Source organism: Hyperolius riggenbachi, chromosome 1 (genome assembly GCF_040937935.1).
Source record: "Hyperolius riggenbachi isolate aHypRig1 chromosome 1, aHypRig1.pri, whole genome shotgun sequence".
Taxonomy (NCBI): Eukaryota; Metazoa; Chordata; class Amphibia; order Anura; family Hyperoliidae; genus Hyperolius; species Hyperolius riggenbachi.
In genome coordinates, this window is record NC_090646.1 from 154926409 (window position 1) to 154953314 (window position 26906).

Here is a 26906-nt window from a genome sequence, read left to right on the forward strand (position 1 = left end):
TAGTTAGTTTTTCATCTCGGATCCGCTTTAAGTCAAAATTTGCCAGGGGAACGAATAATTGTGGGCAGCACTGTATAAAATGTACATATCTGAGGCTTCCTCTAGCCCCCTCCAAGCTTATCGCTCCCACGCCGTCCTCCTCATTTCTCCGCAACTGGCCCCGGTAAGTCATCCAGTCAGCGCACGCACAGTCCAGCCAAGCAAGACAGGAGCGAGCCAAGGGAGCACACGTGGCCTGGCCAAGCATTGACAGTTGGACCCGTAACGAAGGACTTTCCAGAGCCGCCTCCTCGTTTGATGACAAATGAGGAGATGTAGCACTGCGGCGTGGGAGCGATAAGCCTGGAGGGAGCTGGAGGAAGCCCCAGGTATGTATGTATGTATGTATGTATGTATGTATGTATGTATGTATGTATGTATGCATGTATGTCCATCTCAGGTTTACTATAAAGCAAATGTGAGGCGAACCTCGGCTGAAAAAATCAAATGCTTACCAAAGGAGAGGGAAGCTTCTGGATTTTCCAGAGGCTTCCACATGCTGGCCTTCAGACCTTCTCGAGTGCCCAGCACCATCCGGAACAGCAGGGCTACACTCCTTCTGGTACGGGGCACAGCATGGGAAGCTTCTGTACCATCCAAAGGCTTTTTTTCTTCTTAGGCAAGTATGTGTTTTTGTACAGGAGGTTCGTCTCGGGTACACGTTAGATTTGAATCTGCCTAAAGAATTCCAAGATCAGAAAGATTGAAGTAAAATATTTGCCAGGGAATGCATTTTTGTAAGAAGCTCTCCAAATAAGTGTACAGACTTAATAGGGTGAAGAAGAAAAAAAAAAAAAAAAAAGAATTTCCACCGTGCTTGAAAATGTCTTTTAAAAAGGATACCCGAGGTGAAAATAAACTATTTAAATAAACAATTGCATCTATCCTCCTCCTAAAAATGACTTTTTAAGATATTCCACGGTTTTATTTTATATTTAAATCTACTTTAAAGAGACTCCGTAACAAAAATTGCATCCTGTTTTTTTATCATCCTACAAGTTCCAAAAGCTATTCTAATGTGTTCTGGCTTACTGCAGCACGTTCTACGATCACCATCTCTGTAATAAATCAACTTATCTCTCTCTTGTCAGACTTGTCAGCCTGTGTCTGGAAGGCTGCCAAGTTCTTCAGTGTTGTGGTTCTGCTATGAACTCCCCCTTCCAGCCCCCCCTATGCACACTGCCTGTGTATTATTTAGATAAGGGCAGCTTCTCTCTTCTCTCTTATCTTTAACAATCTGGATAAATCGTCCTCTGAGCTGGCTGGGCTTTCACATACTGAGGAAATTCAGACAAGGGCAAAGCTGTTTGCAGGAAGAAAAGAGCAGCCTGAAACTTCATGCATGAGAGATGCAGGGGGAAAGAAACACACAAATGATCTCTTGAGATTCAAAAGGAAGGCTGTATACAGCCTGCTTGTGTATGGATGTATTTTCTATGTGTGGACATACTGTACATCAACCTACTTCCTGTTTTGGTGGCCATTTTGTTTGTTTATAAACAAACTTTTTAAAACTGTTTTTAACCACTTTTAATTCGGCGGGGAGCGTATAAATTGTGACAGAGGGTAATAGGAGATGTCCCCTAACGCACTGGTATGTTTACTTTTGTGTGATTTTAACAATACAGATTCTCTTTAAGTTTTTACTAGTTTATTGTTTTTGCTCAATGACATTTGTTCATTGAAGTATGCCAGAGCTAAAATCTATGAATTATTGACAATTTTTATCTCTTTCCTGCTCTCAGAAGCAATTTTCTGCTTGGAAAAGTGTTTTATAGTTTTAGTTTGTTATCAGTGAGAGTCACACTGTAGGCTGACCCAGTCCTGACTCAGACAGGAGCTCCCACTTATATACCTGATGTTTAAGGCCCAGTGCACACCAAAAACCTCTAGCAGATCCGCAAAACGCTAGAGGTTTTTGAAGCAGATTTTCAGAGCGATTCTAGGCATGTATAGAGAGGTTTTCTAAACATGCCTAGTGTTTTTTGGAGCGTTTTTTTGTAGCAGATTTCATATAGTTACAGTAAAACTGTTGCACCATTCCATTGAGATACATTAGCCAAGCGTTTTCACAGACGGCAGCGGTTTTGAAAATGCTACCAAAACCGCTTGGTGTGCACCAGGCCTAACTCTTTCAAGCAGAGAAAGGGAAAAAAAGGAACATAGCATAGTTAGTTGTGTGCCTGGCACTGTACATGCACATGTCTATCTTATCATGTCACCTCGGGTATCCTTTAAAGCCAACGTTTCATCTCCTGGAGTTTTTGTTGGTAGAAATTTACAATAAACTATGTCAGTATTATACCCTTTGGAAAAGGGAGAAGAAAAAGAAAAAAACAAAAACTGATAGCTAACATGGTACAATATTCCACTGCTTTACACTGCTGAGTAAGCATAGTGAGTAGATGCAAATAATTGAGAGTTGATGCAATATTTTGTTCCAATGTTATGCAAATGTATGCAGTTTCAAAAATGGACCAATTGAGTGCAGCAGCAGCATCTGACTGCCATGTTTTCAAGCTGCAAAAAGTTACTTACAATTAACATACAAATTGCATCAACTCAGAACTAATGGCATCTTACGGACTGTTCCTGTTGCAGAGTACATAGCACTCCACTGTGCTCCTCCTCATGCTGCTTAGATATTAACAGTTTGTGGCAAACAATACAACTATAGCCAATTCCCGTCTTTGTGAGGAAGCGGGCCATGACCTGTGAAACGCATTGTCTGCTTGCATGAATAAACATTACTTTTTCCATTAAATAATGGTTTGTCTTGAGAAGGTAAGAAATTACGCTTCTCATATGTATATCTAGTAGTATGTCATCAAGGGCGCCTCCACCAGTGTTTTTTTTGTATGCAGTGCTATGATCAAGAACATGCAAATAAGTCTGTGTTGGTACAGAACTATGCATTTTTATGCAGCTTGAAAATGGACCAATTGAATGCCAACTCCGCTTCACTTGGTTGCTCCATTTAAAGCTGAATAAATTTGTGCATGAAAGTCCTGCCAATCTAACTGGCTTCAGTAGTGTCAGAATCACACACCTGGCTGACATAAGGATGCAGCAAATCTTGTCTAAATTTTGTCAGAAACATGAAATCTGCATTCTTTTCAGGGTCTATGGCTAAAAGTTTTAGAAGCAGAGGTTCAGCAGGACAGCCTGGTAATGTGCTTTGTTTAAAAGGAAATAAATGTGGCAGCCTCCATAATCCTCTTGTCAGAATCTCATATTAATGCAGAGAAATGATCTCCCCCTTGCCCAGATCATTTACAAATGTTTAAATGGTTTGCAAATTATTTCAGTGAATTTCAAGATCTGTGAGTATGAGCAGAATCGGAATTAGATTGTTGTAATTTTCAGTATTATTTTTGGAAGTGAGCTGTCTATTCCTACAGGGTTAAAATTTAGAATAAATGTTCATAGGTTATGCAGTATTTGTTGTGTTAGTAAGTTTAACCATTTAAGGTCAAGATATACCCTGCTGAAACTAAAGCCTGCTTTATTCGCTAAATGTTAATCACAGTGTTCACACATATCTAATAAGCTGATCAATAATATACATTTTATTTCAGATTGTATAACAGTTGTTCTATTATTAGGCCAGAAGCCTTGTGCTGGCCATTATCACCTGTAACCACAGGGGGAATCTAAAGATCCCCATCTAATTACTAAAGTGAAGTCATGTACATGTATTTTTAGAAATGTTATAAAAAGAACATCAATTGAGTCATAATGTACTCATTTAAAAATAGTTTGGAAGTCCCCATATATTATTTCGGGAGAGAAAGTCTCTATAAAAGAGTTTTCAGACTGTATATTTTATCATTGCCTGATATCTTTGCTGACTGAAAACATCTTAGGCCCGAAAGCCTGCCTTCTCATAGACGTGATTCTGAAAGCCACATCAGAGAGGTAATATGCATTATTCTTGGTGAATTCATTGACAGTTAGTTTATATAAATGTTAAAGACTTGTCATTTTCACACTTCAGCAGTTTAAGTTTTTAGATAACTTTTTTATGCTATACTTCATATACAAATCAGTAAGCATTACTATTTAGATGCAATTGCAAGCTTAGGGACAATTACCAAGCTTTGATTGATTAAGATATATCTACTTTAAGTTCTTTATACAAGAATAGAAGTTCATATCATTTTTTAAGGATAAAGCTATATTTGTGAGTACCATACACTGTACAATCTCGAGACATCAATTATCGATGGAGGTTAAAATCTACAGCAGAAGAATTGCTACATTGCTATGGACTTGTTTCACTAAAGGAACTTTGAAAATGTATTTTCGATGATGGACAACAACAAGAGAGATGTATATTCCTGTGTATATATGCTTTATCTATTTTTATAACAATATGCATTTTATAAAATTCATCAGCTGAGTGTTGTGTATTTTTTCCAGAGGTAAACCTGTTAACATATAAATATTCTGTTTATAGTGAGCAACGCACCCACCACTGTCTAATCTTGATTATGACATCTTTCTAGGCTTGCCTTTGAAAGCAGTTAATAATCATTTTAAGCAGATATCGATCAGATATTTGACACTCTCACTTCTGTTGTCCTTTAAAGTGAACTGGAAGGTTGTTTATGTACATTAATTCTGTTTTGCACTTTAACACAGAAATCAAAATAGTAAGTTCTGAAATTATTCTAAATAGAAATCCTTACCGCAGTGCTTTTACCCCAAAGTATATAAACAATTCTTTTCCCAGTGTCTCCACTCCTGTGTATGTGCAGGAAATCAAAGACAATAGAATGCAGGAGCTGCGGATACAGGAAGCAGTGCTGGTGGAAGTCTCTGGCTGAAATTAAATAATTAACATTAAATTATAAAAAAAAATAATAATAATAATAATAATAAGATTGCGTGCAAGTTCTAAATATACATTTACAAAGACAAATTACTGTATATACTCAAGTATGAGCCACGTTTTTGGGCCCAAAAGGGAGGGGGGGGGGGGGCGTCTCGGCTTATACTAGAGTCACAACCACACCTAGCGCCAATGTAATCCCACCACTTACACACACCCCCCCCCAAGTGCACCCCTGTGTGGCAATAGCTGTGTACCATCCCCCGCCATACTTGAAGGATGTGCAGCGTCATTTGTCGCCTCTGATGTATGGAGACCGATGCAAAACCTTTTGCCTGGTGTCCTCTGGTCTACTCTAATACTTGCACATAAGCACTTTTTTTCTGGTGAACTACTTTACTACTGTTGCTGCTAGCACTCTGCGCTTTTTTAGGTTGCATTTACGAACCATGTTATGTGAATTTTGTTTAATTTGCTCCCCATAAGCCCTGATTATACACTGTTTCTGCTGGCACGATTGCACTCTTAATTATGGTAATTACCATACTTTTTGCTGTAACTTATTACGCATATTATTCAATTACTCATTTTTGTACTTGTATGTATTGTAAAGTTGGGGTTCGCAGCCAGCACGCAGTACACAGTTTGTATAAAAACAAAGTCCATTTATTTAACCAGCAGGGTATTAAACAGCTTGACATCAGCAGTAAAAGGAAAATAACAGGAAGCTTACTTCAGCTTTGGTAAAGGTAAAGTCCAGTTTGTTCAGATACAACAAGTCTCCAACAGGACCAAACCACACATAATTCACAGTCCAATGTGTGGCCTGGCCTTCAGCAAGCTTTCAGCAATCTTATTTGCAATACTCTATAGACAAGAGTTTCAGTAGCCAGCATGCTACTCCTCCAAACACCTTCCCTGACTGCCTCTCAGAGCAGCCCTTATGAATCTCATTACCTGAGCTGAACAGCCCAGAGGAAAACAGGTGTGGCCCGAGGTGGGATGGGAAGGCCCGCCCATCCTTCCCTCCCATCCCAGGAGTCCGGCCCTGAAAAGAAAAAAAACACACAGGCAGCAATTGCTTGCTGCCTAAAAACCCGGGCTCCTTTCCACGGACCACACGTGCTTAAAGGGACCAGAGTCCAAACAGCGGGGAAACATATCTCCCGTCCAGCACCCAGCCTTGATGACCTCTACATATCCCCCCCCTCTGCCTCAACCCCGAGGAGGCGGTGGAGGCACTTTGACCCACCATGCAATGAACTCGGGAAAGAGCATCAGCGTTCTGATGCTCTTTTCCAGGCCTGTGTTCCACCAAAAAGTTGAACTCCTGGAGAGAGAGAAACCACCGGGACACTCTGGCATTCGTACCCCTATTCTGTTTCATCCAATACAGAGGTGCATGGTCGGAAATGAGCCTGAACTTCCTGCCCAGCAAATAGTAGCGCAGGGAGTCTAGAGCCCATTTTATGGCCAGGCATTCTCTCTCCACAACCGCATAGTTTTTCTCAGCCGCTGTCAGCTTCCTACTGAGAAAAACTACTGGATGTTCCTCACCATCAATCACCTGGGAGAGCACCGCCCCCAATCCCACATCTGAGGCATCTGTCTGCACCACAAACTCTCGGGTGAAATCTGGGGCTACCAGGACAGGATTTTGGCACAATGCTAACTTTAACTCCATAAACGCTTTGTCGGTTTCCCCAGTCCATTGGATCATTACTGACTTGCGGCCCTTCGTCAAATCAGTCAAGGGGGCTGCCAGGGTGGAAAAATTGGGGATGAAGCGTCTGTAGTACCCCACTATGCCTAAGAAAGCACGAACCTGCTTCTTACTGACGGGGCGGGGCCATTCCTGGATTGCCTCAACCTTGTTCACTTGGGGTTTCACCAACCCCTTTCCGACAATGTACCCCAAGTACTTCGCCTCTTCCATACCTAGGGCACATTTCTCGGGGTTCACTGTGAAACCCCCTTTTCTCAACGCATCCAGGACTGCTTGTACCTTCGGCAAGTGGGACTCCCAGTCTGAGCTGAAAATGACAATGTCATCCAAATAGACTGACGCATATCTCTGATGGGGACGCAGCAACCTGTCCATGACTCTCTGGAAGGTGGCGGGGGCAGTCTGCAACCCAAAAGGCATCCGCTTGTATTGGAAATGCCCCTCGGGTGTGGAAAATGCAGTTTTTTCCCGAGCTTCCTTGGCCAAGGGTATTTGCCAATACCCCTTGGTCAGATCTAATGTGGAAATGTAACGAGCAGGGCCTAATCTTTCAATCAGCTCGTCTACCCGGGGCATCGGATATCCATCAAACTTGGACACATCGTTCAATTTCCGGAAATCATTGCAGAACCGCCAAGTTCCGTTGGGCTTGGGTACCAACACTATTGGGCTCGACCAATCACTCTGTGATTCCTCAATGATATCCAGCTCTAACATCCGTTTTACCTCTTCCGACACGGCCTTCCTGCGGGCCTCCGGAATTCGATAGGGCTTGATGAAAACTTTTGTCCTGGGCTCAGTTATAATGTTATGCTCGATCAAATGGGTGAGACCCGGCAAATCTGAAAATATCCCCCTGTTTCTCTGGAGAAACTCCTTCACCTGTTGAACCTGCGGCTTAGACAGGGTGGGAGCTATTTTCACACTCTCGATGCTGACCTGGGGCACCACACTCACACCCACCATAACCGGATCGGTTTCTCTCTCTTTCCAGAGCTTCAACAAATTCACATGATATAGTTGAAACGGTTTCCGTTTCCCAGGCTGATGTACCTTATAGTTCACATCTCCTATTTTTTCGATAATTTCGAATGGTCCTTGCCACCTAGCCAAAAATTTACTTTCCACGGTGGGAATTAACACCGCCACTCTGTCTCCTATCTGGAACTGCCTGACCTTTGCTGCACGGTTATATACGCGTCTCTGCGCTTCTTGGGCTGCCATTAGGTGTTCCTTGACCAGGGGCATTACCTTAGCAATGCGTTCTTGCATCTGGGAAATATGTTCCACCACGCTTATATGGGGACTGGACTCACTTTCCCAGGTCTCTTTTACCAGGTCAAGCAACCCCCTAGGTCTGCGCCCATACACCAATTCAAATGGGGAAAAACCGGTGGAGGCCTGGGGCACCTCCCGGACAGCAAACATTACAGCAGGTATCAAACAATCCCAATCCTTTCCGTCTTTTTGTACTACTCTTTTTAACATCATTTTCAGAGTTTTGTTAAACCGCTCAACCAGTCCATCTGTCTGGGGATGGTAGACAGAAGTTCTCATCTGTTGGATTTTGAACAATTTACATAAATCAGCCATAACTTTAGACATGAAAGGAGTCCCCTGGTCCGTAAGGATTTCCCTGGGAAAACCCGTCCGAGTAAACATATTGAATAACTCACGGGCGATGGCTTTGGACGTTGGTTTCCTCAAAGGGAATGCCTCAGGGTAACGGGTGGCATAATCGAGCACTACCAGGATATATTGGTGCCCCCTTGCAGATTTTACCAAGGGTCCCACGATATCCATAGCAATGCGCTCGAATGGAACCTCTATTATTGGCAAGGGCACCAAAGGGTTTCGAAAACGGGACATTGGCGCGGTTAACTGACAGGTTGGGCAGGAAGCACAAAAGTTCTTTACATCGGCCTTTAAACCCGGCCAATAAAACCTGTCAGCAATCCGCGCCTCCGTTTTCTCAGCCCCCAGGTGGCCTCCCAATGCTTCGTTGTGCGCCAAATCTAGTACCATCCTCCGAAAAGTTTGAGGAACCAGCAGCTGTTCTACCACCTCGTCTCTTACTTTTGAGACTCGATACAGTAGATCTCCATGTACTGAAAAATGGGGAAATCTCTCATCAGCCCCAGGCTCCTGGGACACTCCATTCATTACGGTTACCTGCTCTCTAGCGTGGGACAGCGTTGGATCTCGCATCTGTGCAGTAATAAATGTCCCTTTTGATACATCCAGATCGGGGAGCATAGATTGGGTAGAAGATTCCTCATCATCCTCGCCCAACATAATTTGTAATGGGGAATCTTCCCCCCCCTCAGAAACCTGCTCAGGGTCCCGAACTGGATGTTCGAACATCCTTTTATCAACTTGCGCCAATACATTATCATTTTTTAATAACATATTTTCTTTCAAACCTTGACCATCAATCTCTATTGGAGAGGGAGTAGGGGCTAAAACATCTCTAACAGAAGTCCCTCTTACCCTCTCCAAAAGTTCCCAAAACAGTGGAAAGTCTCTTCCCAAAATCACTTTACACATTAGGTTCCTTACCACTCCAACGGCATGAGTGATTGTCCCACAGTCAGTCGCCATTAGTACGGGAACCACCGGATAAGTCTTTGTGTCTCCATGGATGCATACCACCTTCAGTGGCTTTAGTCCAGAAATAATTTTCGTTTTAATTAGATCAGCGTGCACCATGGTCACCATACTGCCTGAGTCCAGTAAGGCTTTCGTAGGTACCTGGTTCACACTGATAGTGCAAACAAAGTTTTCCTGGCACCCCGCCAGGCACACATCATGAGCAAAATATGAAACCCTCCGCAGTACATCACACTGCATGGGCTCCTCCTGTAGTGGACACTGGGCTCTGGTATGGCCCCATGCAGAACATCGCCAACACTGGATAGCACCTCCCCTCCTAGGTGCAGCAACAACAGGTGGCAGACCCTGAGTGGCTCCTGGGGGCCCTTCCCTGTTACTGGAGGTGTTGGTTCCAGGGTTCCATGCAGCACCCTTTCCAAAGGAAGAGAACCTAGCCACACGGGATGAGGTGGGGCCCGCCTGACCCTTTGGGGATAGCAGATCCTCCACGGCAGTGTATCTCTCTACCATCTCCACCAGCTGCTCTGCTGTTTTGGGGTCCCCATGACTGACCCACCGTTGTAGGTTCACTGGTAGGGCACGCAGAAACCGATCCAACACAAATCGCTCCACCATCTGGGGACCGGTGAGGACCTCTGGTTGTAGCCATTTTGTCGCCAGTTGAACTAGGTCATGCATCTGGGACCTGGCTGGCCGATCCAACAGGTATTTCCAACTGTACACCCGCTGGGCCCGAACCGCTGTTGTTACACCTAGCCGGGCCAGGATCTCCGCCTTTAACCGATCATAGTCCAGAGCGTCTGCAGGGGTGAGGTCGTAGTAGGCCTTTTGGGGTTCTCCTGTCAAGAACGGTGCAAGGAGTCCAGCCCATCTGTCTCTCGACCATCCTTCGCGCTCTGCAGTCCTCTCAAAGGTCTTAAGAAAGGCTTCCACATCATCGGTGGGCGTCAACTTCTGCAGAAAGTGACTGGCTCTTACGATCGCTTGGTTGCTAGGGGCAACTCCGGCTGCCTCTCGCCCTTGGGCCATCTGCCGCACCGCCTCAAGTAGCATTTTAGCTTGTGCTTCCGAGGCCTCTCGTAGGGCTTCTGTGGCTTGCTGTTGTGCCGCAGCTTGCGCCTCTGCGGCCCGCTGTTGAGTCGCTGCTTGTGCCTCTGCGGTCTCCCGTAGGGCTTCTATAGCTTGCTGATGTGCCGCAGCTTGTGCCTCTGTGGCTTGCTGTTGGGTCACCATGCTCGCCTGCTGGGCCACCATACTCTGCTGCAGCTGTAAAGTTGCCAAGGCCAACTGCTTCACCACTTCCTCCATGATGCACACAAGAAGACTGGCCCTTTAAATGTCACTTTTTAAATGGAACTTTTTTTTTTTTTTCTTCTTCTCTGCAGTGCTGCGCTGCCCGCATCCGAGCACCAGTTGTAAAGTTGGGGTTCGCAGCCAGCACGCAGTACACAGTTTGTATAAAAACAAAGTCCATTTATTTAACCAGCAGGGTATTAAACAGCTTGACATCAGCAGTAAAAGGAAAATAACAGGAAGCTTACTTCAGCTTTGGTAAAGGTAAAGTCCAGTTTGTTCAGATACAACAAGTCTCCAACAGGACCAAACCACACATAATTCACAGTCCAATGTGTGGCCTGGCCTTCAGCAAGCTTTCAGCAATCTTATTTGCAATACTCTATAGACAAGAGTTTCAGTAGCCAGCATGCTACTCCTCCAAACACCTTCCCTGACTGCCTCTCAGAGCAGCCCTTATGAATCTCATTACCTGAGCTGAACAGCCCAGAGGAAACCAGGTGTGGCCCGAGGTGGGATGGGAAGGCCCGCCCATCCTTCCCTCCCATCCCAGGAGTCCGGCCCTGAAAAGAAAAAAAACACACAGGCAGCAATTGCTTGCTGCCTAAAAACCCGGGCTCCTTTCCACGGACCACACGTGCTTAAAGGGACCAGAGTCCAAACAGCGGGGAAACATATCTCCCGTCCAGCACCCAGCCTTGATGACCTCTACAGTATTTATGATATTGTACAAATTTTTATACATGCATAACATTTGGCAGATTGATATTTGGGATCAGTAAAGGCCATGTATGATCATTGATTGTTTGGATTGCATATACCCCTATTGTGACAACATGCATTCCACCTGTTGGTGTTTTTTAATTGTTTTTAAATTAGGAGTATGGTTTCATGTCTCAATGAAGTTTATGGTTTTTGTTTTTTTTGTTTGTTTTGTTTTTTACATTATCCTATTGGTCAGTCTGGTGCTCTTTAAAAAGGGTTTCTTTTCTTTAGTTTTTGTCACCTTTAGGTAAGCATCACCATTTAGTTACACAAAAAAAAAAAAAAAAAATAACGGCTGTAAATCACCCACACATCGGCCGTAAACTGTGTGGTTGAAGGAATACCAAGGTGAACATAAAGTGATGAGATGAACAATTGTATCTATGCCCCTTCTCCTAAAAATGATTTTTGTTCTTTTGGGGGGGGGGGGGGGCGGAAATATTCTACAGTTTTAGTTTCATGTCTCTACTCATTGGCACATTCATTGAAGTATGCCAGAGCTTAAAATCTATAAACTGTTGACACCCCCCCCCCTTTTTTTTATCCCTTTCCTGCTCTCAGAAGCCATTTTCTGCCAGGAAAGTGTTTTTTCTTGGCTGCAATTCCTTATCAGTGAGGGTTACGCTACAGTTCAGACCAGTTCCCAACCAGACTGGTCACACTACCAGCAGTGCGATGCAAGTACTTCAGATGAGTGCTGCCCAACACACAACTGCATTGGAGTCAATGGCCGCACAACAATCTAGATGTTTGAGGCAGTGGTAAAGCGAAATATGCAGTGATTGGAAAAATTTCAGTGGAGTATTTCTTCTCCAGAAGGGAGCAAGTCACTGAGCAGGGGCAGAGCTAAGCAAGTCATACTGTTGACACATTCTGCCAATCAGGTATTTGAAAACAAAATGATGAAGTGCATTGTCCAGCGGTGGGGCCTCCCCACCACAGGACAATCGCACTGCACCATCTGTAAAACCAAGCTCACTCTTTCAGGCAGAGGGAGAAAAAAAGAAAAGGGGGGGGGGGGCAGCATATTTGTGTGCTTGCCACATATTTGTGTGCTTGCCACAGTACATACACGTCTATCTCATCCTGCCACATGTCACCTTGGTATTCCTTTATTTGGTACCTTTCAAGCTCAATTATTTATATGAACTATTTCAAGGTCTTTAGTTTGATCTGAGGTCAAAGATAGCTTCCCATTTGCCAGCATATCCTATATAATATCCAAGTGTCTCTGCATCCATGCGTGTCCCTGCTCATAACGAACTGCACATGTGCGCAGAGACACTGAGGGGGAGTGGCTTCAAGGGGCGGGGCAGATGAGACACAGAGGCACAGTGTCCTCTCTACACCGCCCTAAATATCTGACATGCAGCTTGTTGGCAATCTCAAGGGGGAAGGGGAGTCCCTTGCAGCAGAGGCACTCCTGCAGAACACCCAACCGGATGCGTTCCGGATTCCCCTTCAACAGCTGCCACTGGGCAGGTCTGCTTCTACACAGCCGCTAACTTGCCTCCCTGCTCTGTGTGAGACACACACAGAGCACAGCTTCCAGCATTGTAACCCCAGAGGTCAGGGAAAAATGATGGTTTGCTTGGCCAATATTTCTCATGCTTTAGACAATGCACTTTCTATTGCAGAGCTGGGTGGGAGCGCCTAAAGAATGGGAGGAGGGCGGGCAATGCATACGCAATAAGGCAGAGGGGAGTAAGGCAGGAAATCAGGATTGGCTTCAAAATAGACAGTTAAAATGGAAAATCCTAAGTGGGTTTTTTATTGATCGTATGGCTGACAGCTCCTCTTTAATGCAGCTGGTACCCTCATCTTCTTCACGGCTTTGCTCCTGTGCATGTATGAATCTGGCCTTACCGCGCAGGAACACTGACGGGCCACGGCTTGCACAGCCATGCATGAGCAGCTCCATGCTCTTAAACAGACCGGAACGCAGCTGTGCATACAGTGCTACCCATAATTATTCATACCCCAGGCAAAATTTGACTTAAAGTTACTTTTATTCAACCAGCAAGTAATTTTTTGACGGGAAATAATATAGGTGTCTCCCAAAAGATACGACAATGTATAAGAGGTATTATTGTGGAGAAAAAAAAGAAAAAACAATTCTCAGCTTTTATTTACATTTGAGCAAAAAGCATCCAGTCCAAAATTATTCATACCCTTCTCAATCAATAAAAAAAGCCTTTATTGGCTATTACAGCAATCAATCGCTTCCTATAATTGCAGACCAGCTTTTTGCATGTCTTCACAGGCATTTTTGTCCATTCATCTTTAGCAGTGAGCTCCTAATCTTTCAGGTTGGAGGGTCTTCTTGCCATCACCCTGATCTTTAGCTCCCTCCACAGATTCTCAATTGGATTCAAGTCAGGACTCTGGCTGGGCCCCTCCAAAACGTTAATGTTTTTGCCTGCTAACTATTTCTTCACCACTTTTGCTGTTTGTTTTGGGTCATTGTCATGATGAACTGTCCACTGGTGCCCAAGGCCAAGTTTCTCTGCAGACTGCCAGTTGTCGTCGTTGAAAATTCTCATGTATTGCTTTTTTTCATGCTGCAGTTTACTGTGATTAGGTTCCCTGGTCCATTGACTGAAGAACACCCCCCAAAGCATTAGGTTCCCACCATCCGTTTGAAAGTGAGGGTTGAAGGCTTCTTTTTTACGCCAAATGAAGGAAAACTCAATGTGACCAAAAAATAAATTTTTGTTTTATTTAACCCTAACACAGAAGACCAGAAGTCTTCTTCTTTGTCCAGATGAGCATTTGCTAAGGCCAAGCAAGCTTTTGTGTGCCATATCTGGAGAAGTGGCATCCTCCTTGGTCTGCTTCCATGGAATCCAGCAGTGTACAGTGTCCGGTGGATTGTCTGCCTTGAGACATTGCCACCAGCAGAGCCCAGATTTACCAGGATAGCCTTGATAGTGATCCTTGGATTATTTTTCACCTCTCTCACTATCCTCCTAACCAGCACAGGTGTCACTTTTGGCTTCCGACCACATCCTCTGAGATTTTCCACAGTGTGGAACATCTTGTATTTTTTTATAATACTTTGCACTGGAACTACTGGAACTTGAAAACATTTAGGGATGGCCTTGTAGCCCTTTCCTGATTTAGGTGCAGCCACGGGTCCTCACTGAGCTCCTTTGTCTTTGCAAAGAGCTCCTGTTTTTCACCTGTTGAGATGATTAAAACAGCTGTTTTCAAATAATCAGGGTAATTAGGATTCTTTAAAACAGCTTGGACTATTTGGAATGGTATAGAACTCTGGATTATCCCAAAGACTGTGAAGGTTTGTAAAGGGTATGAATCATTTTGGACTGGACACTTTTTGCTCAAATGTAGATAAAAGCTGAGAATTTTTTTCCACAATAAATGCCTCTTGTACATTGCCTTGTCTTTTTGGAGTCACCTATGTCATTTCCCATCGGAAAAAAATTACTTGCTGGTTGAATAAAAGTAACTAAGTCAAAATTTGCCAGGGGTATGAATAATTATGAACAGCACTGTGCATATTAGACAAGCTCTTGTTGAAAATGTTCAGAGGATCAGAGTGCTGGAACAGCGAGCTTGAGGGGGATGGGGAAGCTCTACTGAAGTATCTAACTTTTGCTTCAGATACACTCACTGTTTCTGGCATAATATTGAAAAAGGTGAGGCCGGGTAAAGCTCACAAGTTCATCCACTGTTGCTGACTGTGGTGAAAGACATGTAGGAAGTGGCTGTATCTCAGGTACAGGACTTCAGACAAAGTATAGGTATGCATTAAAATAGACAGAAACTCAGAATTCAGGTACATGTTAATATGAAAGGAAGGCAAAAGATCTGTTTACACTATCCCAAAAAATAAACAAACAAGTATTTTCCTCTCTGCCCCTACAATCCTCTAATAAAATCCGTGTCCCTGCATCCTCTCCTGCAGATGGCAAGGGGACGGGTGCAGGGAGAGCGCGGCTGTGTGCACGGCATGGGTAAGGTGTTGGTGAGTGGGGTCGCGGCTGAGCCCTAGCGCCTGTTTTAAACGGGCGGGCTTATGCCTAGTTCTCTGTAAGTTACAGGGACCAGAGGCTAAAAAGGCTAACTGTCAGAGTAACGGTTACCTATATTTGTAAGCTGCAATAATCTAGCATGATTTAGGAAACACAAATATAGCAATCCCATCACGACAACCACCCAAGTAGGTTGCCTTGTTAACATTCCAAATACAAGTAAAAAAAAAAAAAATCAGCTTAGTTCACAGTGCAAGAAATAAGCATATATTTTGCATAGCATAACAAGGTCTCTAAGCTCTCCCCATGGTCCTGACATTGGTATATTAAATAAAACCTAATAAGCATTGCAGGTAGGATGGATTGTAACCTCTTCTTCACTTACTATACCTCCTAGTCGCCCAAATCATTTTTCAAAAGGATGCAAGCTACTCAACCTCACGGATAAGTCCTCCACCATGTCTTTTGAGAGCCACTTTACAGTAAAAATTACCCTTTGCAGCTTCCCCCATTATAGCAAGACCACATAGCTGCAATATTTGTTTTAGGAATTTAATATGATAAAACTTTTCACAAATCTCCTCTTGCTCTCATAAGAGTGCAAAATGTTCCTGAAAAGTCCAGGTGGAATACAATAGCAGCGATGTACAAATGAAGCATCACTGCTGTCTCTGAGCCTGCCTGCAATTTACAAGTCTAATATCAGACATCTGCAGAGCAGACAGTAAAAACACCGAAACCTCAGAGAAGAGAAACCGTATGTAAAAGAGAGCTTCAGGTCTTCTTAATGGAGTATAGCACTCATTTGACACTTTCATTTCTAGTCCGGTAATTACAAAAATACTATTGGCATATGCTTTGGTCTGAGGCATGGTCAATTACTTCACGTCTGTACTGAGCACAAACCAGTAATTAAAGCTGAAGTCCACAACACTTAAAATACTGTTAAAAAAATAGAAGGACTAAAGAGCACTGAAGCAGTGTAAAATCTATAAAAACATTTAAAGCTGAACTAGAGTCGCAGAGTTACAGATTACCCAGTAAGCTCATGGTGAACTAGAACTCAGGAGTGTGTAAAGGACTGAAAGGGATCAAAAAGCCATCTTACTAAAATGCTATATGTAGCCATCCTGCAAACATGGCTATTCAGTACCTGTATAAAGTATATTCTCTGTGTAATCATATCTGGGATTTGTGGCACTATGAAATCAGCTCTGAAGCAGTTAATTGCTAAATAGTTTGCCGTTTACAGTTTTCCCTCCTACATATAGGCGATGAATTCCTTTCACCAATTGGAGAGCAGCTTTTATACAGTGGAGATTTTGTAGCCAATGAGAGATAGTATAAGCACAGAGAACTTGCAAGAAACTGGGTTGAGTAAGCTGAGAGCAGGAAGAGAACTGATAAAGATCTAAAGAGGAGAGCTTTACTCAGAGCTGCTGAGCCATCTGTGAGGTGAAAATCCTTTTGTCGGGGCCCTTTTCCACTAGCAGTCGCTAGCGTTCACGCTGAACGCTAGCGATTGCTGAATCGCAATTACCCGGCGATCCCCGACGTTTGCGGCCGCGATTTTGCTATGCTATGCACTGCATAGCAAAATCGCGGCAAATAGCTCTCCGCCGCGCGTTCGCGTCAAAAACGAATTGCGGTAGTGGAAATGACCTACCGCGATTCCTATGTTAAAAAGCAAACCGTAGTGATTGTAAAATCGCTAGCGGTTTGCGTCTTTCCGATTCAGCCAGCGCAAACGCGCTGGTGGAAAAGGGCCCTCACTGGCACTAGTGACTGTATCCTTTCTGAGGAGGAATGTGACAGATTACTTCACATGGCTGCTTCATTCTGCCTCATCTGAAGGAACTGTAAGCAAGCTACTGACCAGCTGATAGTGAATCCAGTTTATTGGTATGTTTATCTGCCTGCATAGAGTGATGAAACCACAAGGCAAATCTTGAGTTCAAAATCACACTTTATTGTATCAAAAAGATTATCAAAAAAGGTAAAAACTTTTGTATTTGTCAATAAAAAATTCTTCATAACATGAATGTACAGTAGAAGATTACTCCGTTTTGACAGATAGACACAATATGCTTTGCTTGATGAGTACATTTCAGGCAACGGCAGCTGATGATCCATTTGCCAGCCATCGGTAAGGTGCTGGGCTATGTCTGGTGGGAACAGATGCCCCAACCTTTTTCTAGACTATGTATGCTGGCAAGGTGACTGGTGAGCGGTGGGTGCTCGGGTGCAGATGTCTTATGGCCATTTAGCGCTTCAACGGAGGCTGCAACGGAGGTCTCTAAACTGCCACTATTTGTAACTTAGTTTCACTCGGCATACGCTAATTAGGCCCCGCCCATCAATAGCCTGCTTCCGGCAAACTGCTATGGAGCGAACGGCGCTCCAGGTTGTTACCATGAAAGCATAGGACTCCTATAAGCAGTCAGCACCCACCGCTCACCAGTCACCTTGCCACACCATCTTCCCCCCAAGGGTATGTTTTTGTATTTGTTATGCAACTCTGCATGAACGCAGGATATTTTATCATACAAATGTGAATGAATAGCCTTTTGAAGTAGTGCCAGTTTCTCTGCTCTTGGCTCATCTACTCTACCTGTATACACTAATGTACCAGAGCACGCTTCGTACTGGCTAATAAGGGAAAGAGCGCTTATGTTGCCACAAGCTGCACCAGCTCAACTTTGAGACGCTGTAGTGCTGTCCTGCTGTTTGTTCTATTTACCAATTAAAACAGAAGATATTTGTTATTTTCCAGATTGGAGTATGCATTTGAGGTTCCCCTCAATGCATCACTGCTGAATATGCAAATCATCCCTTTGTGTCCCTGATACCTAAACACACCTCCCGAACCGCTGGAATGCAATGATGTGTGAGCCTGTTAATATTACAGAGCCAAACTTCTCATACACACCAAATGATGTCGCCCGTCAGGGATCAGAACCCAATACCCTTGGGTGACATCACTGGGCTCAGCTGTACAGACATGTCAGCTGTGTAGCTGACAATGCGCTGTATTGCTATACAACGGGCGGGGGAGCGGCACAAACAATGAAGATGGCCGTCGCAAGGAGTCGATCTGCCGGGCGAATCCGGGGGATCTGGCACCTCCATACATAAACCTAATAATCGGCTAAGGCAGTGGTTATTGGCTGCCTCAGCCGACTTGAGTCAGGAGTGTGTACGGGTCTTAATCCAACATGTCTCATGCTACGTACACACATGCGACAACGATCGTTCGTTGAGAACGACGAACGAACTTTTAATTGATGAAAGAACAACCTATGTAAAGATAGTTTTAAAAGGTGTGTAACGATCTGATCGTTAGAACAAACGTTACATCACGTAAAGCATCTATTGCGCCTGCGCATAAAAATGAGAAGTTTCACAGAGAAATAGTGAAATGCGCATGTCAAGCCTAGTACGAACGACCGTTTCCAACGATGTACTACTTTTGCAAACGATCGTCGTTGGTTAAAATCCGCCGAGACAGAACTTTCTTTTGTAGCGATTTGGCTCATTCGTCGTTTGCCTTAATAGTCGGTGGTTCGTTTTTTGTAACGATCGTCGTTGGTAAAGATCGGGGAACGATCATTACAAACGACTATAGTCACATGTGTGTACGCACCTTCAGACTAAAGCATATACCAATAGTATTTTTGTAATTACCAGACTAAAAATAGAAAAAAAGTGTCAAATATCAGACACTGAAAATGATAAATTGTATTGTTTTAGGACTATATGGTCATTTTGAACTTTAAAGCTAGAAACATATTGCAAAAGAAGGAGGTACAAAAGACTGGAAAACCCAGACGAATTAGGAAAGGGGAGATTGTCTCTGCCCCTATGCAAACACAAATGGGCAAAAAAAAAAAAAAATGTAAAGTGTACCTGAAGTGCAAAAAAGGGGAAAAATTAGATACTTACCTCAGTAGTGGGAAGCCTCTGGATAGTCTAGAGCAGTGTTTCTCAACATTTTATTGGTATGTACCCCTTTTAAAGGCCTGTTCTCAACCAAGTACCCCCTAGCATAGTAAACATTATCACAAGTACCCCTTGACAAATACATATTTAATCGTAGTACATGATATTTGGTTCTACATAATTTCCAAGCATTTACTATTGTTTTTAATTCGCTATAATTCTAATTTGGTGTGGTTTAAATAAGAATTATCATTTTCTAAAACTCTAAATGTGTTATACTTGGTTAAGTATATCAAGCCTGAGTACCCCCTGGAACCATCAGAAGTACCCCCTGGGGTACGCGTACCACACGTTGAGAACCTAGGGTCTAGAGCAAGCCTAGGCACACTTTCTTGGCTGTGGGCCGCATCCCTCTATGCCTGAGCTCTCCTCTACTCCCTCACTGCAGAGTTGCAAGCAGGTGCATTATGATATGGTTTAACTCACGCAATGGCATATTACAGCACCAATCTCTATAGCCATGGTGGAGTGATGTAACACGCTGCACATACTGATGGCGAGTCACATGACGCCGCTGTGACCATGGAGATTGCCGCTGGAAAGATTGGGCGAGTTAAACTTCTCATTATACATTGCACGCAACTTTGTAGAGAGGGAGGAAGGAGAGGAATCCTGCCCTCTATCAGCAAACCAGATTCAAAACACCAATGGACTGCCTATGGCACACAGGCTGTAGTTTGCCTAGCCCTGGTCTAGAGATTTTCCTGATCCTCCTGCAGCCCACTGTTCTAGAGCTGGGTCCTCTAAACTTATTCAACAAGAGCTTGTCGAATGGGTTTCTTGTGGCTGCACTTCTGCAGTGTATGGACATATTCCGAATTGGCATGTGCAAGTAAGGTTTTACACATGCCCAGTAGAATGGAGTCGCTAGAGCATAGCCTTTTTCCCTCATTGCACAAGCACATCATTCAACCAGTCATGCACAGACCTTACTCGCACATGCCCAGCCCCGATATGCTCATACATGGCTAGGGGATAGGCCAGAAGAAGAGCAGGATTCTGTACAGGAATGGTGGTCTCAAAGAGAATCTGGGAAGCATCTGGACAATCCAGAGGCTTTCCACTACTGAAGTATACAAGTTTTACCTATCCACCCCCCCCCCCCCTCCCCTCCCACACACAAGTTTGCTTTAAATAAAATGGGTAGGACAGAGGAAAATTACAGATCATTCCTATACTTGTGTAGTCTGATCTCCATCATGCATCCCTAAGATAAGATGCTGTCATGTCTTCTGCTGCTGCAACACCACTGAATTAGGCCTGGGGCCACCTGAAGAGTTTCCTTCAGTGATTTCCGATCGCCTGCAAGCAGAAAAAAAGCGCTGCAACATGAGCCCTATGAGAATGGCTCCACTGCAGCATTCCAATCGTAAAAGTGAAGCATGCAGCATTTTAGGAGCGTTGGCATTAAACTGCTGCAAGGCCAATTTGCGATCGCTTCTGGAATTGTGCATAAAATGCAGCCACTAGTGGCCCTTTCACAGTGTGTCCCTTTTGTTCCTAGTTTTATGTGCTCTAAATGAAGAGCTCACTGTGTTTATGTAAAACTTTAGCTATAAAAAATGGATTTGCAATAATTTTTTTGAGCAATATTACATAAATTATAAAGCACATTTAACTCTGCGTACTCGGGTAATTCTATCACAATTAGTGCAATACAAAAGGAATTTAAAATTCATAGGAGCTATAAATACAGACTGAAGTAGAACTCCATTCAGCTGTAAAAAAGCCCATTTATGCTGCCCACGCACACAGCGCCATTCAGCAGTAAGGTCATATTTCTATTTTTTTTAATTAATATATCATTATTTAGAACAGGCTTTGCAAACAACAGTATACAAAGAGAAATAAAAGAGGAGATTGATAAAAATACATATGACTTGAAATTGGATGCATCAGAGGGCTAATTACTTTGTGAACAAATAAGGCAAGATATGCCGGACATGCAATGCCTGCGTCCAGAAGGTTTCAGCACAATATGCATAGAGAAAGGAGATTTGTTAATATTTGTCTGGCATCAGCAGCGTCTGACTCACAACCCTGAAACAAGCACGTGGCTTATCCAGTCAGACTTGAGTCAGAGCACTTGATCTGCATGCTTGTTCAGGGTCTATGGCAGGGTACACAACATGCAATCTTCCCATCAGAATGAAGGGGAATGCACCATTGCTCAATGATTTCCAATATGTCTGATCTATTCCGATTAAGAAATGGATCGATTTTGAAAACAGTACTGCACAAAAGTATTAGAGACATTGGAGTGTATGGAATAAACTGTGTTAAGCAGAAAGAAAAGTGACATTGTACAGTCGCTACACTCTGATTAAACTAAACCTAACATTTTAAAAAAAGGAGGGGGAAGGATCTGGGTCCTATAGAGCATTGTCATTCCTCCTAAGGTCCCCTCATTCCAGCACTGTCTTCCCAGTTCAAATCTCCCACCACGGAAGGATTTGAATGCTCCCAAAGACGAGTGGCTCCATACTGCGCATGCAGTGTGGAGCTGCCAATCTTCAGGAGCACTCAGGCTTCCAGGGCAGAGTATTCTTTTGGCCCATACTCACGGGCTACAATTGTCGCCCGTGAGTATGCGCCGTCGCACAGGCGCGCACCCCGAACTGTCGCCCGTCGCTGATGTCGCCAGGCGATTGAAAGTTTCAATTGCCTGGCGACAGTCGCCACCGCACCTCCGCCGCAACTGTCGCTAGTCCGCGTGAGCACGCGGACCAGCGACAGCAACCTCCATTGAGGTATACGGAGCTTCCGGCGGGGGGGGGGGGGGGGGGGAGGAGGAACGTCGGCGACAGCTTCCGTCGCACCACTGGTCTCTCTTCCGCGTGTGTACGCGGAGGGACCTGGCGAGGAGCTGTCGCCGGCCTGTCGCCCACACACTCACGTGTGCTGGCGACAGGCCACTTTTGCAGCCCGTGAGTATGGGCCTTTGACCCAATGGTTGAAGACTGCTAGCAGGGGTTACAGCACTGGAACAAGGGGACCAGGAGAGGAACATGAAGGCTTTATAGGACCCACAGCATTGCCCCTTCTTAAGTAAGGGTCTTTTTTTTGGTTTTGTTTTAAAGGGAAGGTTCAGGGAAACGTTTAAAAAAATAAAAATCCATATCCACTTACCTAGGGCTTCCTCCAGCCCGTGGCAGGCAGGAGGTGCCCTCGCCACCGCTCCAGAGGCTTCCGGTCGTCTTCGGTGGCCGACCCGACCTGGCCAGGCCGGCTGCCAGGTCGGGCTCCTCTGCGCTCCAAGGACGGGCTCTTCTGCGTCCCACGCGGGCGCGCTGACGTCATCGGACGTCCTCCGGGCTTTACTGCGCAGGCGCAGAACTACTGCGCCTGCGCAGTACAGCCCGGAGGACGTCCGATGACGTCAGCGCGCCCGCGTGGGACGCAGAAGAGCCCGTCCTTGGAGCGCAGAGGAGCCCGACCTGGCAGCTGGCCTGGCCGGGTCGGCCACCGAAGACGACCGGAAGCCTCTGGAGCGGCGGCGAGGGCACCTCCTGCCTGCCACGGGCTGGAGGAAGCCCCAGGTAAGTGGATATGGATTTTTATTTTTTTAAACGTTTCCCTGAACCTTCCCTTTAAATCACTTCAGGCTCACTTTAAGATCCAGTCCTGCAGCGTCGAAGGGAGAAGAACCATTGGCTCAGTTGTGATGACGTGACTCATGAATATGTTCTTTGCTCGTATATCAAGACTTTGCTCAAAATTCCATAAAATAACTCTTAAACCAAGTTACCGTATATACTCGCAAGCAAGCCGAATTTTTGACCCCCAAAAAGGGGGTCAAAAGTTTGGGGGGGGGGGGGGGGGTCGGCTTGCTTGCGAGTCACCTGTGGTCCACGCTCTCCCCCCCTACGGCCGCCGCTATCACCTGAGCTGGCGCCGCATCTTCTTTTATTCCCCATTCCGCTCGTAAAGTAATTCACAGCAGCGCGCCCCACGGCGGCTGCTGTGATGATGAAGCAGGAAGCCATAGAGAGAGAGCGGCTTCCTGTAGTTATGGGAACCGCTCTCTCTCTCTACGGCTCCTGCCTCATCTTCACAGAAGCCACCTAACGCTAGCCTACAGCGGGATATCTCCGCACTCCTATCACAACTAGAAACATTTTTATGAATGACCATCCAGAAGGCTGAAATACCGACAGCGGAATTTTCCCGCAAGGATTTTTGTTACCGACAACACTTTTATGAATGATAGCCAAAGTGTTGTGATTGGCCAAAAAGAGTGGGGACGTAGTTTACTACAACCTATTGGGAGTACATTTGAAATCGGCGCGGGTAGACTTGGGCGCAGGATACAGCCGGCATATGGCTGATCCTGCTTCTGCACAAGTCCGGGCCGTTTTAATTACTATTCCCCCTCCAGGCCGCCATGGATAGTGGGGGAATGAAATAATTCGGCTTCCAGCGATTGCTGGAGGCCGAATTATTGTGTTTTTAAGCAACCTCGGCTCCGTCTTCTGACGGCGCCGACGTTACTCAGTGAGCGCTGCAATAGGAGTGATTCCTATTACAGTCTATGGAGGCGCCCAAATCTAGCAGCGCTGAAAAGCACTGCTCCGCCTATTGAAAACCTAGCAGTTTCAGATGGTACTGTCCACCCAGTCATTTTAGCTGAATTCCCCTATGGGGTTTTCTGCTGGGTCCCCTAAAGTAGACTAGCACCCAGTTTACTAGTCTTTTCTGTGTGGACACATAAAACACAACAATGTCACACAACACAGTTGCTTTCACATATGGTACTTGCCCATGTCATCTCCATCCGACAAAATGACAAGGAAATAAACACAAATCACTCCCGATAGTTTCCCAGGCCTCCCCACCCCATAATCAATCATCAGCATGTACTGGGGACAGGATTTCATACCGTGCTTTTCACAGCGCTGCCCCGCACCTCCCGCACACTCTGCCCCCGGGTGACCCGAGCCCGGATCTTCTCCCCGTTCAGCGTACATCCCGGCCCTTCCACCATGCTGCCTGTACCCCCGTACTATCAGCACCAGCAGGCAGGGGATACAGCGTTCAAATTGTGGCGGCAGCTGAGAGCAGATCTTCGCTCCCGGGAGTTCTGGATTCGCTGCCAACCAGGAAGGGAAGGAACTTTCCTGCTCTAGGATTGGCCGGTGCTTTGCTCCTCACATCTAATTGGTAGAGGTGCCTATACACTCAAGAGCATGCTCTACGCATGCGCACCATGCTCGCAAGTCGCAGAACAGAACTGTCATCCGAGTGGAATTCTGGCTAGTTATCTCTCTTGGCTAATTGTCACTGTGTATTTCATTCACAGTCATGCAGCCCATGACGCCCAACACACGCAAAGTTGCAAACAGGCACACCAGTGTGTTTGCTGTGGAAAATAACACCCTTTCTATTAGTAATTAAGAAGCATCTGTCCCTCTTTTGGAGGGACAGTCCCTCTTTGTGAGCCCTGTCCCTCTTTCCTCCTCATTTTGTCCCTCTTTCAGGACTTTGTTCCGCTTTCTATGTAAATCTACAGTATATATTTCTCTACTAAAAACTGTGTTTGACTAAACTTTATTCCCATCCTTTAAATTGATATATTACTAATTTTTAAATGTTAACATGAGCCAGGATAGAAAGGACCAGTGTGGTTTGAATGATAAAACAACATATTTTTCATATGAAATCCTTATGGTATGCATGATTAGTGGTGTGCCGGGGGAGTGATCAGGGGTGTGACGGGGGAGTGATCAGGGATTTACAGGGACGTGGCTTAAGTGTCCCTCTTTCTCATCTCAAAAAGTTGTGAGGTATGCTATGGGCTCAGGCGGAAACAGCCAATCCAGTCTGCTCTACTGCACAGGCGACTCCTGTCTGCGCAGTAGAGTGGACCCGATCGGGAATAACTATTTCCACTTGAACCCGAGCGGAGGGCTGCTACTGCGCCTGCACTGGAGCCGGGAAAGTAAACACATGCCCGCTGGTCGGACACCCTTAGCGCTGCCACTGTGGGACGAAGAAGCCTCAATGCAACGAGGTTCACAGACAGCAAACTGTCAGGACTTTGGTCCTGACATCACACTGTGGGAGGTATTCCACTACAATATCAGCTATACAGCCCTATCAAGGGGTGTCTGAAGGGAAGCAGGAAATTTGGGCGCCAGTGGCTAATGCACGATTTGATCTCCACCATAAGCGCTAACGCAAATATCGTCTGGATGCCGAAAGGAGAAATTCGTGCACCTGAAAAATATTATTTTGACATTTTTGTGTTTCGAATTTACAGTTTTTAGTTTTTGAAAATTATCGTTTTGAAAATTACAAGGTTAGGAAGGGGGGTTTTAACCACTTCACCACTGAGGGGTTTTACCCCTTGAGCACCAGGGCAATTTTTACCTTTCAGCGCTCCTTCCATTCATTCGTCTATAACTTTATCATTACTTATCACAATCAAATCAACTATATCTTGTTTTTCCCGCCACCAATTAGGCTTTCTTTAGGTGGGACATTATGCCAAGAATTATTTTATTCTAAATATGTTTTAATGGGAAAATAGGAAAAATGTGGGAAAAAATAAATTATTTTTCAGTTTTCGGCCATTATAGTTTTTAAATAATGCATGCTACTGTAATTAAAACCCATGAAATGTATTTGCCCATTTGTCCCGGTTATAAAACCGTTTAAATTATGTCCCTATCACAATGTTTGGCGCCAATATTTTATTTGGAAATAAAGGTGCATTTTTTCAGTTTTGCGTCCATCCCTATTTACAAGCCCATAGTTTATAAAGTAACAGTCAATAATACCCCAAGAGGCAAAAAAGGAACTGCGCTCCACAGCACTTAGATAGGATCTGTATAAATATATATAGCACCAATGTCACACAACACTTAGATAGGATCTGTATGATTGTATATTGCACCAATGTCACCAATTTAGGGGATCCGCAGACTTTGTTCGAGTACACACACTCTTCCGTTAGAATCCAGCCAGAAAAAAAGTTGTGATCACAGTCCTGATCTCTCAGCATGAGTATAGGACTTCCCTGAAAAGAATCCAAATATAGTGCAGTATTGTTTTCAATAAACCACCCTGTGATTTACTTCACACAACTGTGTAAGAGATAGCCTCCACCACAATACAGAGGAAACGGGGGGTATTTTTTCACCCCCTTCGTGAGTCTCACTCACCAGAATTTTTCTTGTATTCCAACATATAAACCCTCCAACCTGGGCAACAACTGTATAGGACCTTGAAATATAAAAAAGCGGGGCTCGCATAGCATAAAAAACCTTTTAAATTTATTGCTAAAAGCCTTGTATAAAATATGCGTACCAGATTGAAGTTTCACAAGCGCTTATCTATGGTGCCAGCACTGCCGCGGTCGGATCTCCGCTGCACGCCACAGTCCCTGCTTGGATCACTTCCTCCTTCGGTCCCTCGTGACTCCTTAGCTCCGCCCTACGCATTTCGTCATTTGACTCATCAGGTGCATGGAGTCACGTTGGTATGGGACGCTATTTGAATGCCTACTTGTACCCGCCCACCTCCATTCCCCTAGAGACCAATACCCACCCCCCTCATGCATATGCATGTATCCCCATCTGCCTCACGGCTCGCAACAAGATCCCCGCTGTACAAGTAGGCATTCAAATAGCGTCCCATACCA

General features: G+C 44.8%; 1 protein-coding gene across 1 annotated transcript in view; it reads right to left on the reverse strand.

Moving 5' to 3' along the window:
• NEIL3 (nei like DNA glycosylase 3) overlaps nt 1–24377 on the reverse strand; it is a 71041-nt gene extending 46664 nt beyond the window's left edge. The window contains exons 1-2 of the mRNA XM_068269056.1: nt 24144–24377; nt 4731–4864 (exon numbers count right to left, since the gene is read on the reverse strand). Of these exons, the coding sequence (XP_068125157.1) occupies nt 4731–4864; nt 24144–24248 (239 nt within the window). The 5' untranslated portion in view covers nt 24249–24377. The remainder of the gene's footprint in view (nt 1–4730; nt 4865–24143) is intronic.
• Between the last annotated feature and the right edge of the window lie 2529 nt (nt 24378–26906).